We start from the raw sequence: 26,161 nt of genomic DNA, 5'->3' as shown, positions 1-26,161 counted from the left end.
CCCCACCCTAAATGGGAGGATAAGTATGAGAGAAAAAGTATTATAGTTATACAATTTATGGGTTCCAATTAACTCACTTGGTAAATTATTTTGTTATTGAACAAGAGATTTGTAGTTAAAATCCTATTTACACTAAAAATTTATTGGTGTTTTGGTATGATGATAAAAATCAATTATCATGAAGGGCACTTCATAAGTTGAAAGACACTTTGCTCTTAAACTACAATGTCTTTTATGTTAAATTTATGTATTCTTACAAAAGATTCCCTCTTTCAATTCTTGTGCCCTCATGGCCTAGCCTCATTGTTATCTACGTAAAAAGAAAAAAAAAAGATATTTCTTTTATCCTTTATGTCTAATAGGCAACCCCAAATAAAGCAAATTTGGAAAAATAAAAACATTAAAAAAAAGGGTATTAGCATTCGCAACACCTCATGTTCTTGTATCTCAGGGGCTGTTTGGTTTTTTGAAAACCATCACCCATCATTTTTTACTTAATTTTTGTCACTCATTACTCGTCACTTAAAATATCCCAATTTCTTAAACCCCACTCGTTTGGCACACTGTTTTCACTTCACATCACTCAAATATTCCAAGTTTTTGTGGGACCCGTATCTGAGCACTTGGTCAGAGCCTCATTTGTTTCTTGATTTTTTTTTTTTATGGATCTGAGATGAGAAAGGTGAAAGGAAGAAAAAAAAGAAAGAAAAAACAAAGAAAGAACAAACTGAGATGAGAATGGCGAAAAGGAAGGAAAAAGAAAAAGAAAAAGAAAGAACGAATGAAGATGAGAAAGGCGAAAAGGAATAAAAAGAAAAAGAAAAAGAAAGAATGAATTGAAGAACAAAGAAAGAAGAAAGAAAAGTGAAGAAGAAAGAAAAAAGAAAAGAGGAGAGTGAAGTCAAAAGTTGCAGCATTATGTGTGTATTTACAAAAATGCTATCATAACTCTGTTTCCATAACTTGAAAACACCTAAAATGTGTTTTCAGTTTTCATAACTCATCACTCAAAAATCAAGAATTGAGTGATGGAAACAAAAACTGAAGACATCCTCAAACAAACCATTCAACCTTGGAACTCACATATTTTGAGTTATGGGTGATGGAAACACAAAAACCAAGCAGCCCCTTAATGATGGACCTATCTTCCATCCAAGACCAATACTTATTTTTACAATTAAGAAATCACGATCATAATAGAGATGTACATTCTAGCAAAACACACAAGGTCAAAAATCAACACTATCCACTCAAAACCTTATTGTTGCCATAACACTAAGCTCAATCTTGAACCAAAATTATCCTCCTCCATTGTGAAGCATAAGCCAAATTGACAATTTTTACTCACGTAAAACTCAGTGAGTTGGGCCTGACTATATTGATCCTCTCGAGGTACCAAGTTTGAGTTTGATAGTTGATTTACTCAAGGATTTCGTTCATTTAGAGCTAAATTGTGTCACTTGTGTGATGTCTTTATGTGTATTTGACTAGCTTAGATTGTAATGTTGTATTGATCTGTGTTTTGCATGTGTTAAGTATCACATTAGGTGTTTACTAGGTGGATCGCATATATATAAACGTTGTAATAAGTCATAATTGTAATTCGATTGGTCTTTTGAGGATGTAAGTGCAGCTGTGGTTAATGCTTTTTTGGTGAGAAAGATTTTGAATACTCAAATTGTTTGGATTCGATGGTTGGATGTGTGTATGTTATGCAGACACGTGCTTAGTCTCACATCAGATATTTACTAAGTGAGTATTGCACATACAAGTAATTAGAGGAGTCTCAATAATAACTTGACTATTCATTTTAGGGTATAAGCGCAGATGTGATTGCCACTTTCCTCAGGTCATGATAGTTAGTGCCAACGATGATAACTTGTTAAAGTGTCATTCGACACACTTAATGTGATAAAAGGATACAAGAAAATTTTGTGATAACAAGTATGGAAGAGAAAGATGAAGGAAAGAAAAAGGGATGAGATTTTATTTATTATATATTAGCATGCGTGATTTTTAATTTAGTTATAAAAGTCATTTTTGTAGATTGGATGTTAATTTCCTCCCCTCCCCAACCAAAGATTTTCTATTAAATATCTAAATTTAATAAAAAGAAATGGCAAAATTTAGCTATAAAATTGATTGTAGTATAAGGCTACAATTTTATTCAATATCTTTTTATTAAAGGTGAATTTTGACAAATCCATCATTGAATTACATTTTATTCTCATATTCTCCATACTTGCAAAATTTCTAGAAAATTAAAGATCAATAGCTATGTTATCAATAAATTGTTTAAATTGCAAGTTTTTATAGTTTAAAATTATGCATAAAATATGAGCTTATAAATCGTATAGTAAATAATATCCAATTGGCACAAAATTTGACATGTGTATTAAAAGGGTAAAGAACATGTAATTCAATGGTTAGATTTTCAAAATATATGATAATGTTTATTTTATTGGGTAAGGTTGTAGACTTAAGCTACAATTAATTTTGTAATTGAACTTTGCCCATAAAAAAATAGTAATGGCAGGGAGCAAATTTGCTTATAAGGATATAATAGTCCAATATTAAAGTCAAGAGGAGAGATTAAGATTGACTCCATATTCTAATTCTAGGGGAAAAGTAAAATTAATACTTAAATAAATAAATAGAAAATCTAAAGATATAATAATAACTTTCTATGAGATATTTGGTTTTATAGCTGCTTTCTTTTTTCCTACCAAACACTATAATATAAAACATTAATACTTCCTTTCTTCTTAAAAAAAAAATATCTCTAGAATTTTAATAATATATATAAGTTAATGAGAGAGATAAGTTCAAGCTACAAATATGTATATTCTAAAAAAACAAAAACAACTATTTACATCATAGATTCCTAACCGGATCTAATGATTAAAAATGGACTATAGGCTATGTTATCAATTTTCTAAAAATTAATGTTTTATTTCATATTTGCTCAATTAATTGTGGTAGGTTTCTGTTTGCCTCAATAGGGTCATAGATATGTATACCTTTTTCCCTAGCACCACTGCAGTATCACTAGCCTTAGTTGTAAGTTATCTTTTGTAGGCAAGATAGCATTGTAATCAATTTCATCATGCTATTATTCTAAAATAAAAAACAAAAACATCATGCTATTAATGTACAAATTTGGAAACATTTGCATTTGGCTTAATCCTTCTTTTTTTTTTTTTTTTTTTTGTTAATAAAAAAGTTATACTCATCAAGTATGTAATTTATTCAACAACTTATGTATTGAAGATAAATTTTGGTATGGTATAATGTATTTTCATTAGTTCATTTTGTTTAAATAAATTGATTAAAAATACGTATATATCAGGAGAGGTCATCAAATGTTTGCGGTATCAGGATAGGAGGTTAAATGAAATGGAATAGAATACAATACAATGTGATATGATATACTTTTAATTAAGATTGAAGCATATTCAGAAATTCATAAAAGAATTGAACATAATAAAGTAAAATATAATGAAATCACACTCTTAAAGGATCTATGCTTAGATGGAAAATGAACATGCAATAAAAAAGGATAAAACTAGTATTTCGTACCTATTTTATTAATGAATGATTCATGGAAGGAATGTTATGAGAGATCCATTCTCTCGTAAAATTCCATTCCATAATATTAAGCTCCCAAATAGGAAATATACATCAATTTTCAAATGTAACTATTGTAAGTAAAAATATTAAATAAATAAAAATAAAAATTTATGCAGTAAGGTTATTATTTTTTATTTGTTTTGATAGGTAAAAGTTTTTAATTTTTGAGAAATTGATAGGTAAAAAGTTAGTAAAAGTAAAACCCAATAAAAATTAAAAAACAAAAGGAGAGAGAGGCGGAGTTTTAATTGATGAGCAGCGTTAATTGCATAGTTGTTTGTTTCACGCGGACGAGAAGGTGTGTGTGGATGTTGGTGAGCCACCAGCTGTGCCAGCTGGCTGTCGGAGAAAGGTCCCCAGACCCAGATCCCTCCTCTCGCTCTGCACGTGACTCACCACCCTCTCACACACACACACACTCCCTCTCTCTCTCTAAAACCAAAAAAAAAAAAAAAAAAAAAACACATCGCTTTCTTCAGCGATCAATTATATCAATCAAAACCCCCCAAAAATCAAATCCATCTCCCTCTCTCTCTCTCTCTCTCTCTTCTTTCCCCTCGTTTACATCAATCACTCTCTCCCTCCCTCTCTCTCTCTTTCTCTCTCTCTCTTTCCCTGTGTTTACATATATAGTCTCTCTCTCTCTCTCTCTCTCTTTTTTTTTGTTAGGGATGAGGATTTGGAGGCGGAGCGATTGAGATTTGAATGTTGGTGTATAAGACTGAAGATTCGGATTCAAATGCTCGGATCTGCTGGTGGTAAAGCTTTTCCCTTTTTTCAATTTCAATCTGATTTTTCAATTTTTCTTTTGGATTCTTGATCCTTATCTATTATTTCTACGTTTTTCCCATTCAAATTTGAGTTATTCTTTTGAATCCTGCGTTGATTTTGTCGGTGAAGAGTATTGGAAAATTGTTTGTGTTGCTCTGTGATTTGGATTATCGAGAGAGATAGGTTTTGTACAAAAACAGGTCGGTTTCGAAGTTTACTTAAGGAATGTGTTTGTGATTTTTAGGGACTGAGGTGAAGCGCTAGCTCTCATTAGGCTTTTTTTTTTTTTTTTTCTCGAGTAATGGATGTATTCCAAAGATCTTGGAATTTGATTTGAATTTGGTTTTTCTGTTGTTTCTATGCAATGCTTTTGGTTTTTGGTTACAGTGTCAAAATATTGAATTCTGGGATTGACTAAAGTTGGGAATTATACTCTATCATAAGATATGTTGTTGGTTATTTGGTGAATTACACGTCTTCATTTTGAATCCGTGTCTTCATTGTGCGCACCCTTACTTTTAAGAGGAGAGAGTGCCATTTGAGCATTTAAGAAATGGTTGAATTTATATGGTGACATGGCTATTTGTTATGGGATCTATGGTGGAATAGGGATCAGAAGGTTTATCATTTGTGATAAGATTTTTATGTATTTTGGGAAATATATAAGATAACCGTTTTTGGGAGGTAATTCTTGGTTGCTTTTCCAATAATGACGTAATCTGTTATTTGATGACTATGTTGTTGGAGACGGTAACTTTGACTTCAAAAATATGCATTTCTTTTTGTGGTGCAAAAATAAAAAGACAATGTTGAAAGTTATTCAAAAGAATTCTTATGCTAGGGATTCATTTTAAGCGTCATTGTTGATACATGCTTAAGTGGAGTTCTAGATCATTGAGGTTTAACATATCTAATCATATTGATCTCCTACACTGTTCTCTCTAGTGCATCACGTAAGGGTAGCTATGTAGCCTGGAAATTTTGATCACTTCAAATTCTCCTATTAAATTTTGCATGTGCCCTTTGTCGTGTGTTGTATAGGCAGTTGACTGATGTGTCATGGAAAAATTGAGCTAAACTTTTATAGAAACACGTGACGTGGTATCCAATTATAGGAAACATTGAGTATATGTGGGCCTTTGCTATTTTATATTTGCAGTATGTGAAAAATATGTGGTAGCTAGGGATTTTGCACTTGCGTGTATGTAAATAACTCATGTGATGTTATCACTTTTTTATTTTTTTTTATTTTACATCAATTAATTTATCATTCATTTCAAAAATTGCGAAGTTATTTCATCACAATTTCTTTTGATAATACAGTATTTGGGGGAGGAGGATTTGAACCCTGAACATCTCTGTTGGAAACAAGGGGTGCCAATAGAGCTATAAGGCTTTTAGCAGATAGTTCATCACAAATTACATTAAGATGAACCGAAACTTGAGTTTAGGTATATGTATCAAATACATTTTGCTGATAATAACATAATGTTTAGACAGGTACATAGTAAATGATATTTTAAATAACTGTACATTTCCTCCAGACGTTGCTGGAGTGGACAAATGCTTCAGGTGTTTTTACTTTTAATTATTTGGCTGATTTATTAGATAGTTGTACATTCATTGCACTACAGTTTTGCTGGATCCTTAGCACGCTGCCTGTGTGCTCTGGTTCCCTGTATCGATTTCTTTTTTCAACGACATTTTATTACTTATCAAAAGAATATACTAGACTCATATTTACTGGTAGAAAGAAAAAATAAAGCATGTGTTCAAATAGTTTTTCTTCCTTGATATAAGTACCATCTGACTGACTGGATTTTTTTTTAGACATACGATATCTCCATTGAGATATTGGATCTCGTTTGAGATATTAGATATAATGTCAGTATAGTTTTGGCTCTGGGAACTTTATACTTTTCTTTAGTCAAAATATCAAAGTTTTGTTTATTAAACTTTAATGTTTTCTAGAGTAGAACTCTAGCTCCTTAACATAGTGCTAAATTGATCATCCTCATAGAAATTGTGTTTGTTAGGTATTGGCAGCATTTTTTTTTTATGAAGGGGATGTGATTGGGGAGGTTCAGTGAGACTGGTGTTGGCCTGTGGAAGCTGTTACTACTTGCATTGGGAAATTTATTTCCTAAGGCAGATTTGTCCATAAATAGGAATTGGACTGTTTTCACTCCTCAAAGGCCTTGGAGATATTAATATTAATATTAATAGAGAATAACACATTGGATTTCACTTGGAAGTTGGAAGGCAACATGGAGTGTGAAAGCTCATTTGAGGGTGGTTTTCTTTGTGTGGATGGCTTCTTTGGGGAAGACACCCTGATTAGGTTATCTCATAAAACAAGGTATATTTATTGTGAATTAGTGTGTTTTGTGCAAACAGGATTGAGAATACGTTGATCACTTGCTTCTTTAGTTCCCAATGGCTGGGGAGTTTGGGAATTTCATATTTGTGGCCTTCTGAGTTAAATTAATTATGCCCAAAGCAGTGACTGGAGTGTCATGATGCTGGAGTCTAAGATTCTTTTAGAAATTGGGTTTGGGATGTAGCTCCATTGTGTTTGATGTGGCAAATAGGAGGGAGAAGAATGGGAGGACCTTTGCAAGTTAAGAGTTGAATATTGAGTGGTTGAAAACCCAATTTGTTGGGTCCCTTTTCTATTTAATGTCTTTGGATGGGTGTAGATCTTTGAACTTATGTGATTTTGGGGATTTGCCGTTCTCTTGATTTTATGTGCATACTTATGGGTATGCAGCTGGTATACTCCATATTGTCCCCTTTGTACTCTTTATGTAATTTCTCGTATCAATACAATTGACTTAACTTATGCAAAAAAAAGGTAAAAAAAGAAAAGAAAAGAAATTTAGGAATCATTATATAGATAATGTAAAATTCTGTTTCTTGGGTTTTGGTATATTTTAGTCTGAAAAAACTATCTTTGTAAATTTTCCCCTTTTGATGAATAACCTATAAAAAATTTGTGGATGTGCACTGTATGTTAATCTTCATTCTTGTTCTCTTGGTTTTTGCTCTCTACCCTTGTCCTTGAGTTTGGAGGGGCATATTGTTTGTGATATTTTTCTAAATTGCTTGCTTGCTTGCTTAAGATGTCACTTTTTCCCTTTTGGTCTGTGTTTTGCAGGTCGTATGGCCTCCAGCTTGAAGAATTCAGGACTATTGAAGTTTGTAATCCAATGTCTTTTTGGTCTAAGAACTTCTTGTAGATTGATAACATCTTTTATGGGGTAAGAAGTGGGGGCGAAATGGTTTTACATTCCAAATACTTAAAGACATGGAGGAGACACGAGGTGATTCAGGGCCAGCAGAGCAAGGGCCTTCAAATACTTCATGGTGGCCTTCAGATTTTATGGAAAAATTTGAATCTGTTTCTTTGGGTTCTCAAGAAGAGACCTTAAGCAATAAAGAATCTCCTAGAAGTTCGGAGGAGGTTGGGTTGTCACCTCAGAGAGCATCTCAAATTCTCTGGCGCACTGGAATGCTTTCTGAACCAATTCCAAATGGTTTCTATTCTGTCATTCCGGTGAGTTTGAAGTCTGATTTTGCTGGTGTAGAAAATCAATAATTTTTTGTTGCAATAATTTCTTCCAGATATATATATCCTTTGCCTGACTTTTGCTGGAACCTCTGTTGTCCGAGGGATTTATTATTGATATCACAAGAAGGGAATGGAGTTTTCCTTTAAGTTTCTTTTGTTTTTGTATTTGTTTATCCTTCAAATGCTAGAACTTTTTCTTTTTGTGAATTTGATATGGTTATCTTCTTAAAAAACATGTCTATAAAGTGTATCTAAAATGAGAATGTTCAAGATGAATAAATAGAATTAAAGGGAAAGATAGGATACAAAATGAAGAAATTCTAGATTTCATCCCTATGATTCAAAGTTATCCAAGATCCATTTATCCATTTTCGATGAAAGATGACGTAAAAATGCCAATGTGCTCTAGCTCAAATGGCACCTCTAGTTTCTTTTGTTTTTGTATTTGTTTATCCTTCAAATGCTAGAACTTTTTCTTTTTGTGAATTTGATATGGTTATCTTCTTAAAAAACATGTCTATAAAGTGTATCTAAAATGAGAATGTTCAAGATGAATAAATAGAATTAAAGGGAAAGATAGGATACAAAATGAAGAAATTCTAGATTTCATCCCTATGATTCAAAGTTATCCAAGATCCATTTATCCATTTTCGATGAAAGATGACGTAAAAATGCCAATGTGCTCTAGCTCAAATGGCACCTCTGGTGAGGTAATGGATTTCAAACCTATTGGGTGCGTATGTAAGGATCAATTAAAAAAAAAAAGGAAATCTGACATGGAAATCCTTGCATGTGTTGATTTTCTCTGGCAAGGCGTTGAACCCACATAGTTGCCACCAGCAGTAGGTAGCAACTGTTTAGTAAGACATCTTTGAACCTTGCACCATTGTCTGTTTACTGGTGCATTCTCTAACTTGTAACTAGACAGGTTTTGTTTATATTCATATGTTGGTTGTTTTTTGAGATGGATCCTGTACTTGATGCTTGTCTGATTTAGCTGGGTTTGCACTCAAAGCCTAGTCTCATATAGCTATGGTCTAAATTGATATTATAAAACCATGTACAGGAGAAAAGGCTGAAGGAGCTTTTTGATGCTATTCCTACTTTGGATGAGCTTCATGCTATGGGTGAAGAGGGTTTTAAAGCTGATACAATTCTTGTAGATGTTGAGAAAGATAAGAAGCTATCTATGCTGAAACAGCTGATTGTGGCGCTGGTGAAAGGGTTGAACTCAAATCCACCTGCAATGATAAAAAAGATTGCTGGATTGGTGAGAATTTTCAGTCTTTATGCTAAGAAGTTATTTTAAGTATAATGCTTTCCTAAATCATTGATGTTTATGATGATGGGAATGTAGATGTGATGCCCAGTTCAGTTGCTTGGTTCTGGATGTGTGCTACTAGTCTATTACTTATTCCATTTTCCAAATAAGTCATTTTGTTTACGTTTGAACTTTGCCGATACACTTACATCCGTTGTTCATCATGTGTGTTGATGATGAGATAAAAAGATGGTCTGGTGTGCTGATTATAAGATGTTTCACTGTTCCGATTGTGATTCAATCTCAATTTTATAATTTAGGGAGTCTTTGTTGCCCAGCCATCATTGGGATCACCATTTACCATAAGCATTTCGTTTGTCTATTTGATTTGACGAATTACTGCTGATCCCAAAAGTTTAAGCAAATAATAAGTTGGAAATTTAAGCAATATTATATGACAACATGATTAATATTGAGAGAGAATGTATTTCGATATTGCAGGTCTCTGATTTTTATAAACGTCCCAGTTTGGAAAGTCCAGCAAAAGCTGCACTAGAAGAAACCTCTCACATGTTTGAGAATCGAGGAGTTCAGATGTTGGGGCAAATAAGGCATGGTTCATGCCGTCCTCGAGCAATCTTATTTAAAGTTCTTGCTGATGCTGTAGGTCTTGAAAGTAGGCTCATGGTGGTAAGCTTTTTAACTCTTTTGGTTAGTTAAACTGTTGCATTTTGTTTTCCCTATCAGGTGAAATATTAGTTGAATGACATGAAAATTGTGAAAGATTTGTTTAATGGATCTAATGTCTGGATTTTCCCCCCTTCCCATTATTCTTATCAGGGTTTGCCAAATGATGGGGCTGTTGAGTGTGTAGACTCATATAAACATATGTCTGTGATAGTTGTCTTGAAATCTGTGGAACTATTGGTTGATCTTATGCGGTTTCCTGGCCAGCTGCTACCCCGATCAACACGGGCAATTTTTATGACTCATATTTCTGCAGCAGGGGAGAGTGATTCTGCAGAAAATGACTCCTGTGACTCACCACTGGAACCCAATAGTCCTCTTTGTGGGGTTTCAGAGAGACTAGATCCTGACAGGTTAGCTGATGGTGTTTGGTTTTTCCATTTTGAACCTGTATGAGTTCACATAATTTCTGGTAGTTCATGCTCTCTAAAGCTGGTTAGTATATAATTATTTTTGTTTCTTGTGCCACAGTACTGAGAAAGATGATAGCCTTCCATTTCATAGGAAATTTGAAGCATCCTTAAATGTATCTGGTCCTTCATTGCAAAATATGATGATGCGATCAAATTCGTCAATTGAAAGGAAATTGAGGTAATATTTATTGCCCCGTCTCAGCAGGTTCCATTTTGATTTCTGAATAGCTTTCGCAGTGACCCTTTATTTTTGGTGAATTCAAAACCTTGGAAAAAGTGTACCTTCAAAAAAAAAAGTGCATACATTAAGATGTTTGCCTATTAAATCTTTTTGGTCAATTCTATTAGTTTGTCACATAGTGAGCCCAACATTGCAAATACATTTTGGCGGCGTAGCCGGAGAAAGGCCATTGCTGAGCAGCGGACAGCTAGTTCCAGGTTTTTCTTATTCCCCCTCTGTTTCAGATTGATATGTTATGCAGATTGGATTATGTAATGTTTGAAATTCAGTTTTTTGTATTATTCATGATGGTAGGCTCTGCTTTTGGTGCTAGTGTAGGTTACAAATTCGTCCAGTTTTATTTTGTATGCAAGTTTGCCAATTTTCTTTAGCTTCTCAGATGATAATTTATCATCCATGAGATAGCCTTGCTGAATACTTTTAATATAAATGACCTTGGATGTTTGAGAGCATGGTCTTGGTTAGTTGCTCATGCCTAGTCAGTAGTGATGGTTGATTGCATTGCATTTTATATGTAAGAGTTATGGTTTTATGATGTAAGAAGCTCAATCAATTTTATTTCAGAATTTATTGTTTTTCTAGATCATTTTTGAATTTTGAACTTGTTTTCTTTTTGACATTGAAATTCGAATTTGTTATTTAATGTTGTTGAGGATTTTATGGGATGTAATTGTGGCTTAGGCTTTGGTTTTCTTGTTGGAAAATGTTTTGCATTTTTGGATGTTTATTTTTTAAATCTCGATCAATACGAAAATATTTTCTGTTGACTAGGAAAATATGTTGTAAAAGTTTGGAAAACGTTTTACAGCTATATTTTTGTAAAACATTTCCCAAAACTTAGATCACACACAGACCACCCTCCTGTCTTTCTTGCACACAAATGCTCCCTCCCTTCTCTCTTTCTCGCACACATGGATGCTGTTGGTGCGAGTAGTGGTAGTTGACGCAATGGCGTTAGGATTCATGGTCGTTGGAGCGTTGGGATTTGCAGTCGAAGCTGAGGGGTGGCTTGAAGGCTTTGTGGTTGATGTTGCTTTTGAAATTGATGCTAGGGGTGGCACGTAAGCGTGAATTCATAGTGGTTGACTGGTTCGCGGTTGACAGTGTTCGTTGGCGTGGTGGCACAGGGTGCTGTCAGTGCACAAACCGGCGAAGATTCTTATTTGTGTTGAGCCCAACTTGACTAGGGCTGTGGGTCCTATGGGTCGGGTTTATGCCGATCTGGGGGTTTTTTGGCAGTGGACATTGTGGGTTTTGCCATTGCATTGGGTTTACACCAATCTTGGGTTGTTTTTTTTTTTTTTGGGTCATGCTGAGCACTTGAAGATGTTTTTTGATGTACCTTTGTAAGATTCTATCAGTTATTGATGACATTACCAAAAGGAAGAATATTAAGGCACTGCCTGGACCATTCAATAATATTCACAAAAGTTACTTGCTGAACTTGTAACTTTGAAAATTAAAATAGTCAAACCATACTCTGATTTATGTGGCCAAATTTTGTTATAAAATGAATTAGTTTAGTACAAATTCCTGGTTCTTAGTTGCTTATAAAAAAAAGTGCCAGGTTTTTGGTCTGATCACCTGAATCTGACAATGTCCTAAAAAAAAGATCTGCCTGGCCTGTATGTTGTTACTTTTGATGATATAGAGTCATTTATTGGTCCCACGATTCCATGAAAGGTGACATGCTCACGCGTAAGCATATAGAAGTGCTTGGACACTAGCACTGACATGCTTGTGAACATTGATATACCCAAATGCTAACTCATTTCTTCTTTAGTTGGTCCACATGATCTGTCAATTTTCGTGTCTTGATTTTATTGTTAAGCATGTATTTAGGTGGCCCAGAAGTTTGTAACTTAATGTGAAATTACTATTTGACGTTTGCAGTTTAAGTTTGTATGTTATATATTTGAAATGCTTTTGGTTGTGCAGTCCAGAGCATCCTTCATTTCGGGCACGTGGACGTTCCATGCTTAGTGGTGACAGAAAATCATTTAGAGAATTTTCTGATGATGTCACTACATCAAGGTTCATACCTCTGATCTCATTTTAGCATATACATAAGTAAAATTAGTAATTCTTTTGTGTTGGAAGTGTTTTTACTGAGAGAGACTGAAGATCACTTTATTTTAGCTGCTTGAATTTGATTTTAAGGTTGATTTTAGAATTTTGGTTCCCCAATGTGCATTGTGAATGTTTCTCACTTAAGCTAAATATTCTAAATTTGAACGAACTTTTCTTTAGTAAGTCTAGAGCCCTTGGTTTATCGTCATTGGTCATTCCCTCATAATGAGGGGGCTAGTGCCTTTTGGGCCAGGGCCCTAGACTAAATATAATTGACTTGAGTATATCTATGAGGATAACTTCTTGGTGAATCCTAGGTGCTGCTATCCATAATTCCTGATTTTTTTTTTATAGATTCTGTCCTCCTTTCCTGAAAATCTGTGGTTTATCTGGCTATGTCTAGACATGCATTCCTATCTATATTAGTATTGCAATGGTCAGATCTGAATTTATTTCTGAGACAGATGAAGTAGAAATGCAATCTCTATGGCCAAAAATTCTTTGTATTAGACTACCTCTGGCACAATCACACTATGGCCACTGCCTAGCTATAATGAATCATGATGGGATGCGTTGTAAAATTGTAATTCCTCTTGTACCCTGCAATTGTGAGATTTATTAATGTTTAATGAAAATTCAGAGAACACATTGTTATATTGTTCATGGAATTGGAAATCCATTTGTCATATCGATTTTCCTCTACTTTTGGACATCCTTTATTGATGATATATATTTAATTTCTATGAAGAAAAAGCTAGTAAAGTTCTACAAGCATACTTTTCCTTGGGAAAAAGGATCTAATATGTATGAGTTCCAATATGGATTTTTATTGTTGTATTTATTTTATGTTAGAACAAACTTTGTGCCTATTATTAACTTAAAGCTTGTCTATCTTTTAGTTGGTCCCATCTTTTAATTGGAAATTTTCTTCAATTATGTCTAAATTACAGAAGGAATACTTACTCTTTCTTTTCTGCTTGTTGGAGTTACTTCTTGTTATTTTTTATATTAGCATGTTATTCTACATTAGCACAAGCAACTTGTCTGGGAAAAAAAAATTTACATTAGCATAAGGGTTTTCTAGTAATAATTTACCATTAACCCTAATATAAATATGCGCTAAGGTGAGGGACTAATTAATGGAGCCATATGTGTCTTTTCAAATCTCTCTCTCCATTCTTCTTTTCTCCTTTTCTTTCTTTTGACTTTAATATATCATATGTTAGAACTCAACTTGGTATTAGAGTGCTCTGATCCAACCCTAGAATGTGTTAGAACAATTTGGAGGTCATCATCAGATGATTGGGGTGTGCTGACACATGTTTTGAAGGAGTGAATTTTTCAGCCGTTATCTTTTGCGTTTGTGTTTAGTACATATTTTTTCTTTTTTGCTTTGCCATTTATTTCACTGCTTAGTTTACTAATTGTTCAAGCATATGTATAATTTTGCACTAATTTATTTGACTACTCATATATCCTACTTTTATATATGGCTACAGGTCAGATGGTGCATCAACGTCAGAAGCTCGTAGAATAAGAAGAAGAAGCATTAGTATTACTCCAGAAATTGGTGACGATATCGTAAGGTTGATGTTTATTTCATTTCTTTCTTGAAGAGTGGTTGCTTCATTATTAACTGTACTGACTTTAGTTATGATTCATGCAATACTAAAATAAAATTGTTTTCCTGCTCTCTCTCTCTCTCCCTCTCCCCCTCTCTCGTACTTTTTTCTTTTTCATTTTAATCCAGTTTCATTGAATACCCATAATGAATTGGTGATTTTATATATCAAATTTTCTTTTGTGATTGCTAATAAGCTCTTGCTCAAATGAACCCCTCCCCCAATAAGAAAGAGTTGAGGGTGAGGTCGTGGATTCAAAATCCATTGGGTGCAGCACGTGTAAGCTTACCAATCAAAAACCAAAAAAACTCTTTTATTGGTGTTTTATTCCAGAATTTTTTTGTTTTGTTTTTTTTTTCCTCTCTTAATCAATGTTATTTCCGGGTTACCTTTTGTTTTCTTTTTCTTCCTTCATCAAGTTTTTGTCTCTTGTTAAAAAGGATAGATACTCCCTTATAATATCTTGAGCTAGAAATAAAGAAAAGAATCATGTTATGCAACTCCAATTGATTTAAAATGAGATTGACATGTATTCATTATTTGTAATATGGATTTCTTTCTGTAGAGTATTTTTTACCCTTTATTGCTGGCATGAGAGAGAATGGCTTGTAGGTTTTTGAGAATTATATGCTTAACGAAAAAAGGATTTTTGAGAATTATCAAAAATTGAATCTCTCAGTCTTGCCATAAGTGGTTAATTTGATATAATAGTTAAAAAAGAAATACACTCATCAGAAAAATTAAAACAGAAATAGAGAGAGATATCTTGGATAATTAAAAGATGAAATACCTGATTGTCATTACTTTCTAAGTGACTATTGGGAGAAAAGCGTACGTATAGGAATAAAAGTGAGATATTCTGCCTTACAACGTCTGTATTAGTGATAGCATCTCTGCAATTGATGTCTTTATTTTCCGTATCATGAGAGGAAAAATGAAAAGCATTTAGAAAACCTGGAGTCGATGTGTGGTTTAGATTTGGGCTTATGACAATAATATGTTAACAGGAATAAGTTTGTCAGCCATTATCCTGCTTTAAGCTTACTTTTCTTAAATCTCAGATATTTTCCTATGTGGCTATTGAAGTCGGATTATACATATGTTAAGCAGTTGTATTTCACCCTTAAGTATTTACTCGATTGAAGGCAGTTCACTGGCTCAAAGAAATGCATTTTTCTAAATTACCTTGCTTTTCATTAGATCTGTCATTCCTCAGGGGTGCTACAAGTTGGATGATTTTCACTTGTTTGTGTGTTTTACTTGGGTCAAATATCAAACTGATCAATAATTTGTTTTGATGGTGTGTAAACCCGTTCAACTGGTTGGTCCTGTATTATTTTATCAAGTTGGGGCCTTCACTACCTAGGTTGTTCTATCCTGGTCAAGTACATTGCCAATCCTATTTTTGGATAAGGCATTGCTTTTATGTGATTGAGTGTGAGCCATTTTGTTTGTGTAATGAACCCAAGTGAGCTATTCAGTTCTACAAATGTAAATCTTAGTGAAGTAATTACAAGATTGCAAGAAAAGCACTAGGTTAGTTGCAAGATTGCAAGAAAAGGAGCCTAGTTAGTTTAGACTTGCAAGAAGGAACAAGAAGTGGAGCCTAATTAGTTACATGTTATTTGGTTGTTACTGTTGCTAATGCCTTGTATAAATACTTGTAAGCCAAGCATTTCATTCATTGAAGAACAAAGACCTTATTTTCTCACTTTTTCTCTCAATTCTCTCTTCTCCCTTTTCTCTTATTGGAGGGTGATTACCTCAAATTAGTCAATTTCCCATTCATTCTCTTTCATTTCCACAGCTATCCCATTCATCAACCTTAAAGCCTAGCAGGTTCACTACATTTTGAACTTGCAGGTAATAAAAAATTTCTTATATTGTGCAATAACTTGGTCTATAATGAAACCCCCCAGGGCTGTACGTGCAATGAATGAAACATTGAAGCAAAATCGTCTTTTGAGAGAGCAAGGCGATGACGGGTCATTCTCTCCTTCAAATGACAGAGTTTCAGATCTTCAGAAAAATGTATGTTTCTTGAGTCTTGGTAACAGAGGACCAGTAAAATGTCTCTTCTTTTTATAAATATACTGTTGCATGTCAAGACAATCATATAGATGAGTATGATCTTCCCCTTATGTTACATAAGTGTTCTACATTGCTGCATATGACATATTTTTATAGTTTTCTGTATTTTCCAAGCCCTACAATAAATGTTTAAAATGGTGGGTTGTGATCATAATCATAGGAAGGGATTTTTCTGGTATTAGTTTTGGGGTTTGGTTGTCACTTTTTCTTGGGTGGTACTAAATTTATCCCCATTCGTCTTATTTTGTGTTTGTATGAGGTGGGAGATGTATTAATGTCCTTTGTTCCAACTGCATCTTAATTACTGTTTAGGAATCTTCTGAATGTTGCATATAGCACATTTCAAAGTATGAAATTGTAGAAATTTTATATATCAATGCTTCTACTTCCCAATTTCTCAATTGGTATTTAAAAATTATCAGCTGTTTGTTTATGCATGTAAAGGTTTGCATTGTGATATCCTGTAACAGCTTGCTAATATTTAAAAAGAAAAATGCAGTAACTGCCTCCATTGGGGCTCCCCTACTACTATGGCCATTGATCTTCTTTGCATTTGTTTCCGCCATTACTATCACCACCCATCATTCTTTTTCATTTAATATCCACATCTACCACGCAAATATTCCTTGATCTGTTGGCCTAAAGATTGCCAGTTTTTCAGATCCCTTATTTCTCATCCAGTCATTCTCTGGACTTGACTAGTATGTTAAGTAGAAGTTTATGTTTGAAGAGTTGAATTTGAACCAAGACTGATTACAAAATAAAATAGGAGACCAAAAAATCTATGGAACTCCTCTTCCCTATAGAAAATCTGATTATGTTTAACCACCATGTTTTTAGATAGAACATTTTACCTGTTCCTTTGGAAATTAAAGTTTCGTGAAAAGAAAAAAAAGAAGAAGGTTCATTTCTATTAAAGAACACATGTATGTTCCTTGCAAAATTGTTTATTTTTAGACATGCAAATTTCTGTCTTATGGGTCCCTTACATTAATCACTTTTTCTCACTTCTTTAGGTATCCAATTTCCATCTTGACGGTCATCATGGCATATCTGGTGGAAGATCCGCTTTATATTCACTTCCCCAGGACATGCTAAATTCTCAAAAGGCGATGTCATTACCCTCGTCACCACATGAATATCGGAGTCAAACTTCTGAGAGAAGTGAATATGTTAGAAATGATGAATTGGTCTCAACATGGAATAGAATTCTTGAATCTCCGATGTTTCAAAATAAACCTCTAATAGCTTACTCAGAGTGGAATATTGATTTCTCAGAATTGACTGTTGGAACTCGTGTTGGGATTGGTAAGCATACTCTTTTTAACATTCTCTGTTGTAGTTTAAATTTTAGTTTAATTTTTCAGTTTTGTGACCCCTCCACCACAATTTTGTTATTATTATTATTATTATTTTTTTTTGCTACAATGTATAGTTGGAACAGTTTTTTACCCAAGAAAAAAAAGAATAATGAAGAGAAAAATTCTAGTGCACCATTTCCTAAATTTATAAAAACAATAGGTTTTTATTACTTGTTAGTCAAGAAAACTTGCTCAAAGCAGATTCCAACAAATCGCCTAAATTCAGCTTACCCAAAACCTATTCAAACAGGAGATTCATTCTGCTTTGCCAAAAGATTAATGGCTTCATATTTCATGTTATTCATACTCTTTCGTGCATTATCGTATTTTGGTCTCAGTGGTAGATCCAGGAATTATAATTTTGAGGTTCAATGGATAATTTGATTTAAAAAAAAAAAAAAAAATTCATTCACATAATTTTGTTTCCTTGGTTTAATTGAGTACTATGTTAAATCCTCCCTCCCCCAAAAAAGAACTTTTTAAATTTTAAATAGATAAGAACTACCAGTAGTTGCAGTTCCGTGGCTGTTTTGGTGACCTAGCATTTGAGGAAGAAGAGAGAACTTATTGGCTGCATTGAAAATTTTAAATTATATTTATTTCTCTTTTATCCTTGTCTAAGTGTAATCAATGTGTCAGTTGTTATCTATAAAACACGAATGTAGCTTGAAATAAATAGTGTAATAAAATACAGCTGAAACAAGGAACAAAAATTACCATTATTGTCAGACGAAAGATGAACTTATATACAATAAGAAGGTGAAATGTTGAATGATGACGGAAATCCAACAAAAAAAATGTTTTTATTTATTTTTATACTATGGAAGAATTCTATAGTAGAGATTAAAACTAAAGTCAATAAGTAAAATTATCACAAGGGAAAATTTATTGCAACCAGACTTTGTTCATAGTTTTTATCTGAGATTTAGATAGACACCATTTAGAAGCATTGTTTATAAAAGACTTATAAAAAAAAGCTTTGTTTATTAAAAAAAGAAGTTGACATTTTCAACTTGTTGATTTTTTTTTTTTTTTAAAATTTAAATTTAAATTTTATTCTTATGGACTCTCCTTTGAAACTTAGGCAAGTGTCACAGAGGAAACAAATTAGTAAAACTTGTCAGACCTGTTAATATTAGGTAAAACTTTCTTCGTTCAGCTTTTTTATTTAAATTTTAATACATTAAAAAAGAAATATCTGGTAAAAGTTATTTTCAAACCTGCAGCTCTTTGAAACTTGAAGATGGTCCCAATTTTACAACTCAAGAGTCAAGACACATGGGACCATATGGTATAACTAATGACATCGATGACACTAATAAAAAAATGACATCGGTGACATAGAGCTTAGCATGCTTTTCTGCAAGAGGTTGTGGGATGCAGTTTGCTCCTCCCAAATCACCTCTACCTGCCATTGGTTTAGATTGGCAACAATCTGTTGCTCTTTTATTCTTTGACCCTGGAAAGCCTACCAACTTCAGGCTCCAAAGAGTTTAAAGATGCGATGTCAACCTAATTGGTTGAGCAACATTTTACAGATCTCCTTAAGTTTTAGAAGATTTAAGGAGGTGGATCACTCATTTATATATATTGAGCTGGTTGTAGGTTTCAGCATACTTGATGTCCTACCTATCAAAAAGCAAACTTGATGTCCTAAATTTTCCTGGCGTCATAATGCTTCGTACACTTATATTAGGAAAAGGCTGGGCCAGAGGTACAATAACAAGTAGCACTTCTATTCACAATGTTCCCATGAGTCTTGCTTGGCAGCACACTTCTACGTTTCCTCATTGTTAATATGTGTTTGGGCATTCATTTTCCAAAGCATTCTCTCTTTAATATAGTAAATATTAGGGGAAACTTTCAATATTAGGGGAAACTTTCATTTTCCAAAGCATTCTCTCTTTAATTTTGTCCTATCACAATTTAGTCGACGAACTTTCAATTTCTACATTTGACTCCTTAAGATTTGGACTAAAATGAAATCATTAAGGTTCTATCCAAAAATTCCTTAACGATTTCATTCAATCCAAACTTTAGGGGTTAAAATGTAGGAATTGAATAGTTTTGTGGGACAAATTTGGGACAAAGTTGTAGTTGAAAGTGTCCACAAAATTTAAAACCTATTATTTTGGATGGTACCCTTAATGATTCTATTGAAATCCAAACATTTGGGAGTAAAAATGTAGTAATTTAAAAGTTTTGTGGGACTAATTTGTGACTGGGCTAGACCACAAGAGGGCTAGTTGTAATTGAATATTTGTCCACAAAATGAAAATCTATCAATTTGGATGGACCATGGAACCCTGACAATTTCGTTTTTAATCCACACTTTAGGGGGTAAAATATAGCAATTGAAAGTGTTTTTACTAAATTGTGATAGGAACAAACCACAGGGGGTAAATTGTAAGATTCTCTAAACATTATATCAGAAGATGATAGCATGAGCCCAGCACTTGTCTGGTTCACAAATGCTCAACACAGAAAAGCTTTCATGAATCAAAAAATACAAAGCCTATCAATTTGTAATTTCTGCTTCTGGCCAACTGGAATTTTTACTTGGATCATTACAAAACTGCCTTGGCAATGAAATTTTACCCCATGCTACTCACGAGAAAGCTGGCATCAAAATGGAATAATTGGGCACTTGTGGCTGACCCTATGAAGTTTGTATTATTCTTTTCCCATGGAATAGTATTTACACCTTGCAAGGTGTCCCATATTTTACTTTATGCTTTGTTATTGTTTGGAATTTGACTTTTACTATACAGATCGGCAAGCAACACTGTATAATGTGCCATGGAGCACGCAAAACATTCATAGTTCTGTTTTTAGAAGAAGAAAGAACATTAATTTCATATGACTTCAATTTCTGGAACATTCTTCATTGCGTTGAGATTAGTTGTATTTTTCATATCCAGGGTTCTTTGGAGAAGTTTTCCGTGGCATTTGGAATGGAACAGAGGTTGCAATTAAGGTTTTCCTAGAGCAAGATCTAACTGCTGAAAACATGGAAGACTTCTGCAATGAGATATCCATTCTCAGGTATTTCATAGTTAATATATTAATTGTCAAAAATTTTCATCTGTACTCTCATTCTGACTTACATGCTTATTGTGCTTGCACGCGTGTGTTTCACTCCAGCCGTCTTCGACATCCTAATGGTACTTTCTTTCACCTGCCATTGTTCAAAACTTGCCTTTTCATCTATGTTTGTCTATGCTTACTGCATATATTGGTTAAGATATTATTCATAACATATAACTATTAAGCATAATAATCTCTGGTGTGATGAGCAAGTATACAATTGTTATCAAATGTTGGTAATTTTTGTTTTTTGTTTTAAAGCAATGTTGGTGAATTGAGTGTTACTGTTTTGCAGTAATTTTATTTCTTGGTGCATGCACAAAGCCTCCACGCTTGTCAATGGTTACTGAATACATGGAGATGGGATCCTTGTATTATTTAATTCACTTGAGCGGTCAGAAGAAGAAGCTTAGCTGGCGGAGGAGACTAAAAATGTTGCGTGATATATGCAGGTGTACACATTCTATCCATGACTTATAATTTTTTCCCTCTTTCTTTGCCTTGATGCTCAAAGGATATGCTGTATCATGGTTTTCTGCAATATAGTAAACCTGGGAAATCAATACTTCCACCACAGCTCTTCTCTAACAGAGCTTATGAGTAGAGGAGTACAAAGATTTGATGCAACAAGAGGTCCATGAGACGATTCTTGTGCAATTATTTAATAAAAAGACTTGACTGAATTTTTCCAGATTAACCTTGGCAAGTCCAGCATGGGGCTTTCAAAGTGTTTTAGTCCACATATATCAATCATAACACAAAAAAAAATGCTTAATGACAATTATTAGTACACCCTGCTTCATTGGAAATGCTGGTCAGCCATGAAGCAAATATGTGGAATGTGCATTACTGAAATTGAAAATTTGATTTTGTCACTGGTGAGTGGCATGATACATGTATACATAAAATAGAAGTGGATGCTTTCCAATGTCTTAATGGTAGTACTTGTTGGTGGCAAGATGGGAATTTTTTTTTTTTTTTTTTTTTTTTTTTTTTTTTTTTTTGTGTGGGGTAAACTTGGCAAGATGGACTTGGGTAAGATCGTATTGGGACAAAGATGGTGTAATATGAGTCTCTGATTCTAACGAGTCTAAGGGGCTGAGATAGGCAGGCAATACCTTATTCATGTACTTTCCTAAGTGGTTGAAATTTTATGGTCTTAGTTAAGTTTCAAATTAGACTGACATGAATGTTTAGAGGTGTTGCTTTGTGAATTTGTGCCTTCGTGGAGTGAAAGGATTTTGTGCAGTGATAGTCATTTTAAAATAATGTTCCAACTCGATGCATTATTATTCTGGCTTGTGCATAATAATAATCCTGTAGATAGCCAAATAATGTGGGCTAAACTCTGAGCATTTTCGCTTGAATAAATGTCATTGTGCAAGATTCAATGTGTACACAGCTGAATATCAATATGACATGGATAATAGTAATAGTTTGAATTGTATCGTCGGCAGCAGAAGCATCATCATCATCATCATCATGAACATCAAAATTCCACCTTTTACTTTTTAAGTGACGAAGAATATCAAAGTCATATTGACTCGAACTTCTTGCTATCAATACAGGGGTTTGATGTGTATTCATCGGATGAAGATCGTTCATCGTGATCTAAAAAGTGCAAACTGCCTTGTGAATAAGCATTGGACTGTCAAGATCTGTGATTTTGGGCTCTCGAGAATAATGACAGAATCACCCATGAGAGACTCTTCATCTGCCGGAACTCCAGAGTGGATGGCTCCTGAACTTATTAGAAATGAACCCTTTACTGAAAAATGTGATATTTTTAGCCTGGGGGTGCTAATGTGGGAGCTCTGCACTCTAAATAGACCGTGGGAAGGGGTACCACCAGAGAGGGTATGCTTGATATATGTTTAATTTATTTATTTTTTGAATTTCCATTCAGGTTTTGACTTTAAACTTAATCGTTTACTGATGTTTTTGTAAAATTACTAAAGCGTGGACCTTTTTACTCTCTGCTCTTCAGGTAGTTTATGCTGTTGCCAATGAGGGCTCCCGGTTGGAGATTCCAGAGGGTCCGCTAGGCAGGCTAATTGCAGGTTTAGTGTAGCAGAAACTTAAATTTTCAAATGAATTTAGCTTCAGTCATTTTGTACTTCTGACAAGCTCATGTTTTTGCTCCTGTTTGCAGATTGTTGGGCAGAACCGCACGACCGGCCAAGCTGTGAGGAAATACTTTCCCGGTTGCTTGACTGTGAATACTCTCTCTGTTGATACAATCTGTTTGTTTGTGTATAGAAAAAAAACATGGTAGAGGTGTTACATTGTGTTCCCGGCTTAAGTTGTGTACACTAATGATTTTTCCAGTCATTTTGTTAAACATGAAATGGTTCATTTTTCATTTTTGAATGGCTCAAACACTTCCTCCTTTTTCGTGTAATCAAACCAAGATCAGGTTCTGGTCTGCATATGAAATGGATTTATTTTTTGAACATTCTCGGTAGCTTACTCAAAAGTGGCCATACAAAAGCCAAAGTTTAAAGACAACAAAAACGTGATTTTGAAACTCAATACTGTCACGCATGCTGCGCCTAGAGATTGGTTTCCTCAACTGGGGGTCTTCTCTTGATCATCATGGATTGGCAATGACTCATTTCAATCAGGGATCGGACGTTTATTCAATGCATCTTCAAAGCGACAGCATGAGTCCACCCTCATTTCTGTACTCATGTCATTTTCTGGTGCCGGATAGTAATCCTCTCGCAGCTGCACATCCCTTAGATTAGTTATCCCTAGCAGGAAGTTCATGAAATGCTCGTGAGCTGTCCCGTGGATGAAAAGCTTCCTTAGGGAATGGCATTCTGCAAGCAAACCGGCTGCTGGGAGTGAGAGACTCCTTTGATTAACATCCTGGTCTTGCGGTGGCCAATAGTCAAGCTCGTTGAGACTTAAATTCCCAATACCAGTCAGGAAAAACCTCTCCCACAAGCTCAAATCCATTTGCCCCGAAGGTGCGGTCAGTGCAAATCCTATTGCATCACTACAATCTAACTGCATCTTAGACAGCTGAGGGTACTGTGCAAGTGTGCTCAACCCAAACCCAAGGGTGCGGTCAGACAGTCTGTGCCTTTCCCTGCAATCTCCTTCAACCTGTATTCGAATCTCCTCCAAGTTAGGACACTCCTCCAGACCAAGCGTTGGCGTTGGCAGCGGAGTTAGAAGCTCGCCAACAGCAATCCAAAGAGACAGATACCTCAGCCGCTCCCAGCTCTTGCACCAAGACCCATTCCCATTACTTTCCATATACAAATAATTCAATTCGGCTTCCACGTCCTCTTCTGCCTCCAATGAGTACTTACATTTCTTCTTCTTCCTCATATCCTCAAAGTCCATCTCATTACCATTCTGGAACTCACCCACTTCATTGAGAACAAAATCACAAACACCTTCCCCGCTACCATCACCTTCTTCCCCCAAGCTCCCCCACAAGCAATCAATATGCAGTCGCTCAATCCGATCACGAAGCGGCTCCAACGCCCTCAAAGTCCCTGCGGCATCAAGATTGATACAACAAGAAATTTTAACCTCAACCAAACTCTTAGTTAGCAAACAAGCCAAAGTCCTCACCCCCTTCACAGTAATCCTCTTACACCCAATCGCCTCAAACCTCTTCAATCTCCCACAGCCCCTCCCGATCTCAATCAACCGCATATCATCCAAATCCGCCGAGTTCTTAATAGACAGCGACTCAAGCCCTTCACACAAAGCAACCCCATCCAAATTCGACCCAACAGCCATACACACACTATGAAACTGTCCCAACTTCAACACCCTCAGCTTGGGACACTTAGATCCCAACACTTCCAAAGCCAATCCACTATCCCTCACATTCTTACAAACATCAAGAACCAATTCTTCAATCAAAGGCAATCCAGAGAAAAAATCGACCAGCGTGACGTGGCTAATCCTAGCGTCCTCAGAAGTGTAACCGTCGTGGTTTGGGTTCCCACGTGTGTTCCCCAACGACGTCGTGTCAGCCAAGTGGAGAAGAGTGAGTTTAGGACAGTTGTTGGGTATAGACAACAAGGCCTCGTCCCCAACAAAACCAACGTACCTGGGATCGAACATACAAGCTATGAGGAGATGAGTGAGGTTTGGACAAGCCTTTGTGATGTCTTGGATCTCGCTTGATTTGAATCCTTCGGAGAAGGACTTGGTTAGGAGATTGAGCTTCGTGAGCGATGCTGACGTGGATGGATAGGCTTGGAGAACTGGAGGGAGATCTTCGGTCCAGTAATAGAATTCCGATAGGTCCAGTGAGGTCAACGAGGAGCATTGCTCGAACAATGGAGTGAAGTCGGATCGGACCGATCCTAGAGGGATTTGAGGCCGTTGATGCCATCGTACGAGCTTGACGTGGCGCAATCCAGGCCATTGGGGAATCAACACTTCTAAGATCGACGGCGATCGGGAATAGACGGTTAAGGATGTAACTGAGGGGAACGCGCGTCTGAGGTGGTGAGCGATGAGCTTGGGTTCGCAGGAAGAGGAGAACAGAAGCGCGTGGCCCCACGGGGAAAGCAAGGAGAGGTCGAGGCGCGTGACGGAACGGAAACACCGGGGGATCATGAAGAGGTCCCGCGCGTTGCCGCGGAGGGTGAGGGAAACGCGCGTGGTTCTCTCGATTTGGAGGAACCTGTGACACGTTAAGGACAGGGAGTTCCGAGTACGAGTGTCGGAAATCAAAGCGAAGGCGTTGATTAGAATAGCGTCCGGCAGGTCGTTTATGGTGGCCATGTCGTTGTTGAAGACTTGGTTTTGGTAGGGAGAGAGTGAGTGTATACTGGTTGTTGTTGTTGTGATTTATTTCCTTTTTTTTTTTTTTTGTTTGTTTGGTTATTTATTTAGAGTTAAGGATTAGGGAGAGAGAGGGAGAGAGGGGGGAGTTAGAGACTCGAGACTCGAGTGGAGAGTAAGCACGTGTGAGGAAGAAATGGGAAAGGACGATAATCCGGGGTTGGAGCGCGTGAAGCATGTGGGCGGATATAGTCAACATGTGAGGGTTGTCTCTTGAGAGAGTTGAGAGTCTACTACTGTTGACATGTATCTGTGTCATCATGTAATTGTGGGGAGTTTTCCTTGTCTCCAGTCTCCAGTCCCAACTCTCAACTCCATCTCTCCCAATTATCAAAAAATTAAAAAAAACACTCCACCTCTCCCCAATTGCATTAAAAAAAAAAAAAAAAAAAGACCTGTGGATTTGGGCCAGTTGTTGATGATCATTGAGATTTAAAAAGCCTATGGGTTTGAGCCAGTTGTCCATGAGTTATGCTCA

The 26,161-nt window shown here is 35.4% G+C and overlaps 2 protein-coding genes across 4 annotated transcripts; one reads left to right on the top strand and one right to left on the bottom strand.

The window, feature by feature from the left end:
* The first annotated feature begins 4,107 nt into the window (after positions 1-4,107).
* LOC112032500 (serine/threonine-protein kinase EDR1) lies at positions 4,108-23,320 on the top strand. Of its 3 annotated transcripts, XM_065761451.1 has the most exons (18): positions 4,108-4,388; positions 5,725-5,852; positions 7,559-7,957; positions 9,039-9,242; positions 9,735-9,923; positions 10,074-10,333; positions 10,452-10,571; positions 10,742-10,831; positions 12,573-12,668; positions 14,204-14,290; positions 16,246-16,357; positions 17,434-17,725; positions 20,700-20,823; positions 20,923-20,942; positions 21,161-21,317; positions 22,434-22,722; positions 22,853-22,925; positions 23,018-23,320. In XM_065761451.1, the coding sequence occupies exons 3-18, from the start codon at positions 7,709-7,711 to the stop codon at positions 23,098-23,100; spliced, it is 2,445 nt and encodes an 814-aa protein (XP_065617523.1). In that variant the 5' UTR covers positions 4,108-4,388; positions 5,725-5,852; positions 7,559-7,708; the 3' UTR covers positions 23,101-23,320. The 3 variants fall into 3 exon arrangements, with proteins under 3 accessions (XP_065617523.1, XP_023921030.2, XP_023921028.2); XM_024065262.2 differs by lacking the exon at positions 5,725-5,852 and having other exon boundaries at positions 10,754-10,831; XM_024065260.2 differs by lacking the exon at positions 5,725-5,852.
* On the bottom strand, positions 23,255-25,789 carry LOC112032502 (F-box/LRR-repeat MAX2 homolog A). Its single transcript, XM_024065263.2, has one exon. The coding sequence runs from the start codon at positions 25,621-25,623 to the stop codon at positions 23,482-23,484; it is 2,142 nt and encodes a 713-aa protein (XP_023921031.1). The 5' UTR covers positions 25,624-25,789; the 3' UTR covers positions 23,255-23,481.
* Positions 25,790-26,161: the final 372 nt, after the last annotated feature.

This window comes from Quercus suber, unplaced genomic scaffold, assembly GCF_002906115.3.
Source record: "Quercus suber isolate HL8 unplaced genomic scaffold, Cork oak 2.0 scaffold_413, whole genome shotgun sequence".
In the NCBI taxonomy this organism is placed as follows: domain Eukaryota; kingdom Viridiplantae; phylum Streptophyta; class Magnoliopsida; order Fagales; family Fagaceae; genus Quercus; species Quercus suber.
The sequence above is the reverse complement of the archived record's forward strand: the minus strand, read 5'-3'. Positions and strand labels throughout refer to the sequence as shown.

Coding starts and splice junctions, on each gene's coding strand:
- LOC112032500 (XM_024065260.2), top strand. CDS start 7,709: ATGGAGGAGACACGAGGTGATTCAGGGCCAGCAGAGCAAGGGCCTTCA. Junction 17,726..20,699: donor TGGAACTCGTGTTGGGATTG/GTAAGCATACTC, acceptor TTTCATATCCAG/GGTTCTTTGGAGAAGTTTTC. Junction 20,824..20,922: donor AATGAGATATCCATTCTCAG/GTATTTCATAGT, acceptor GTTTCACTCCAG/CCGTCTTCGACATCCTAATG.
- LOC112032502 (XM_024065263.2), bottom strand. CDS start 25,623: ATGGCCACCATAAACGACCTGCCGGACGCTATTCTAATCAACGCCTTC.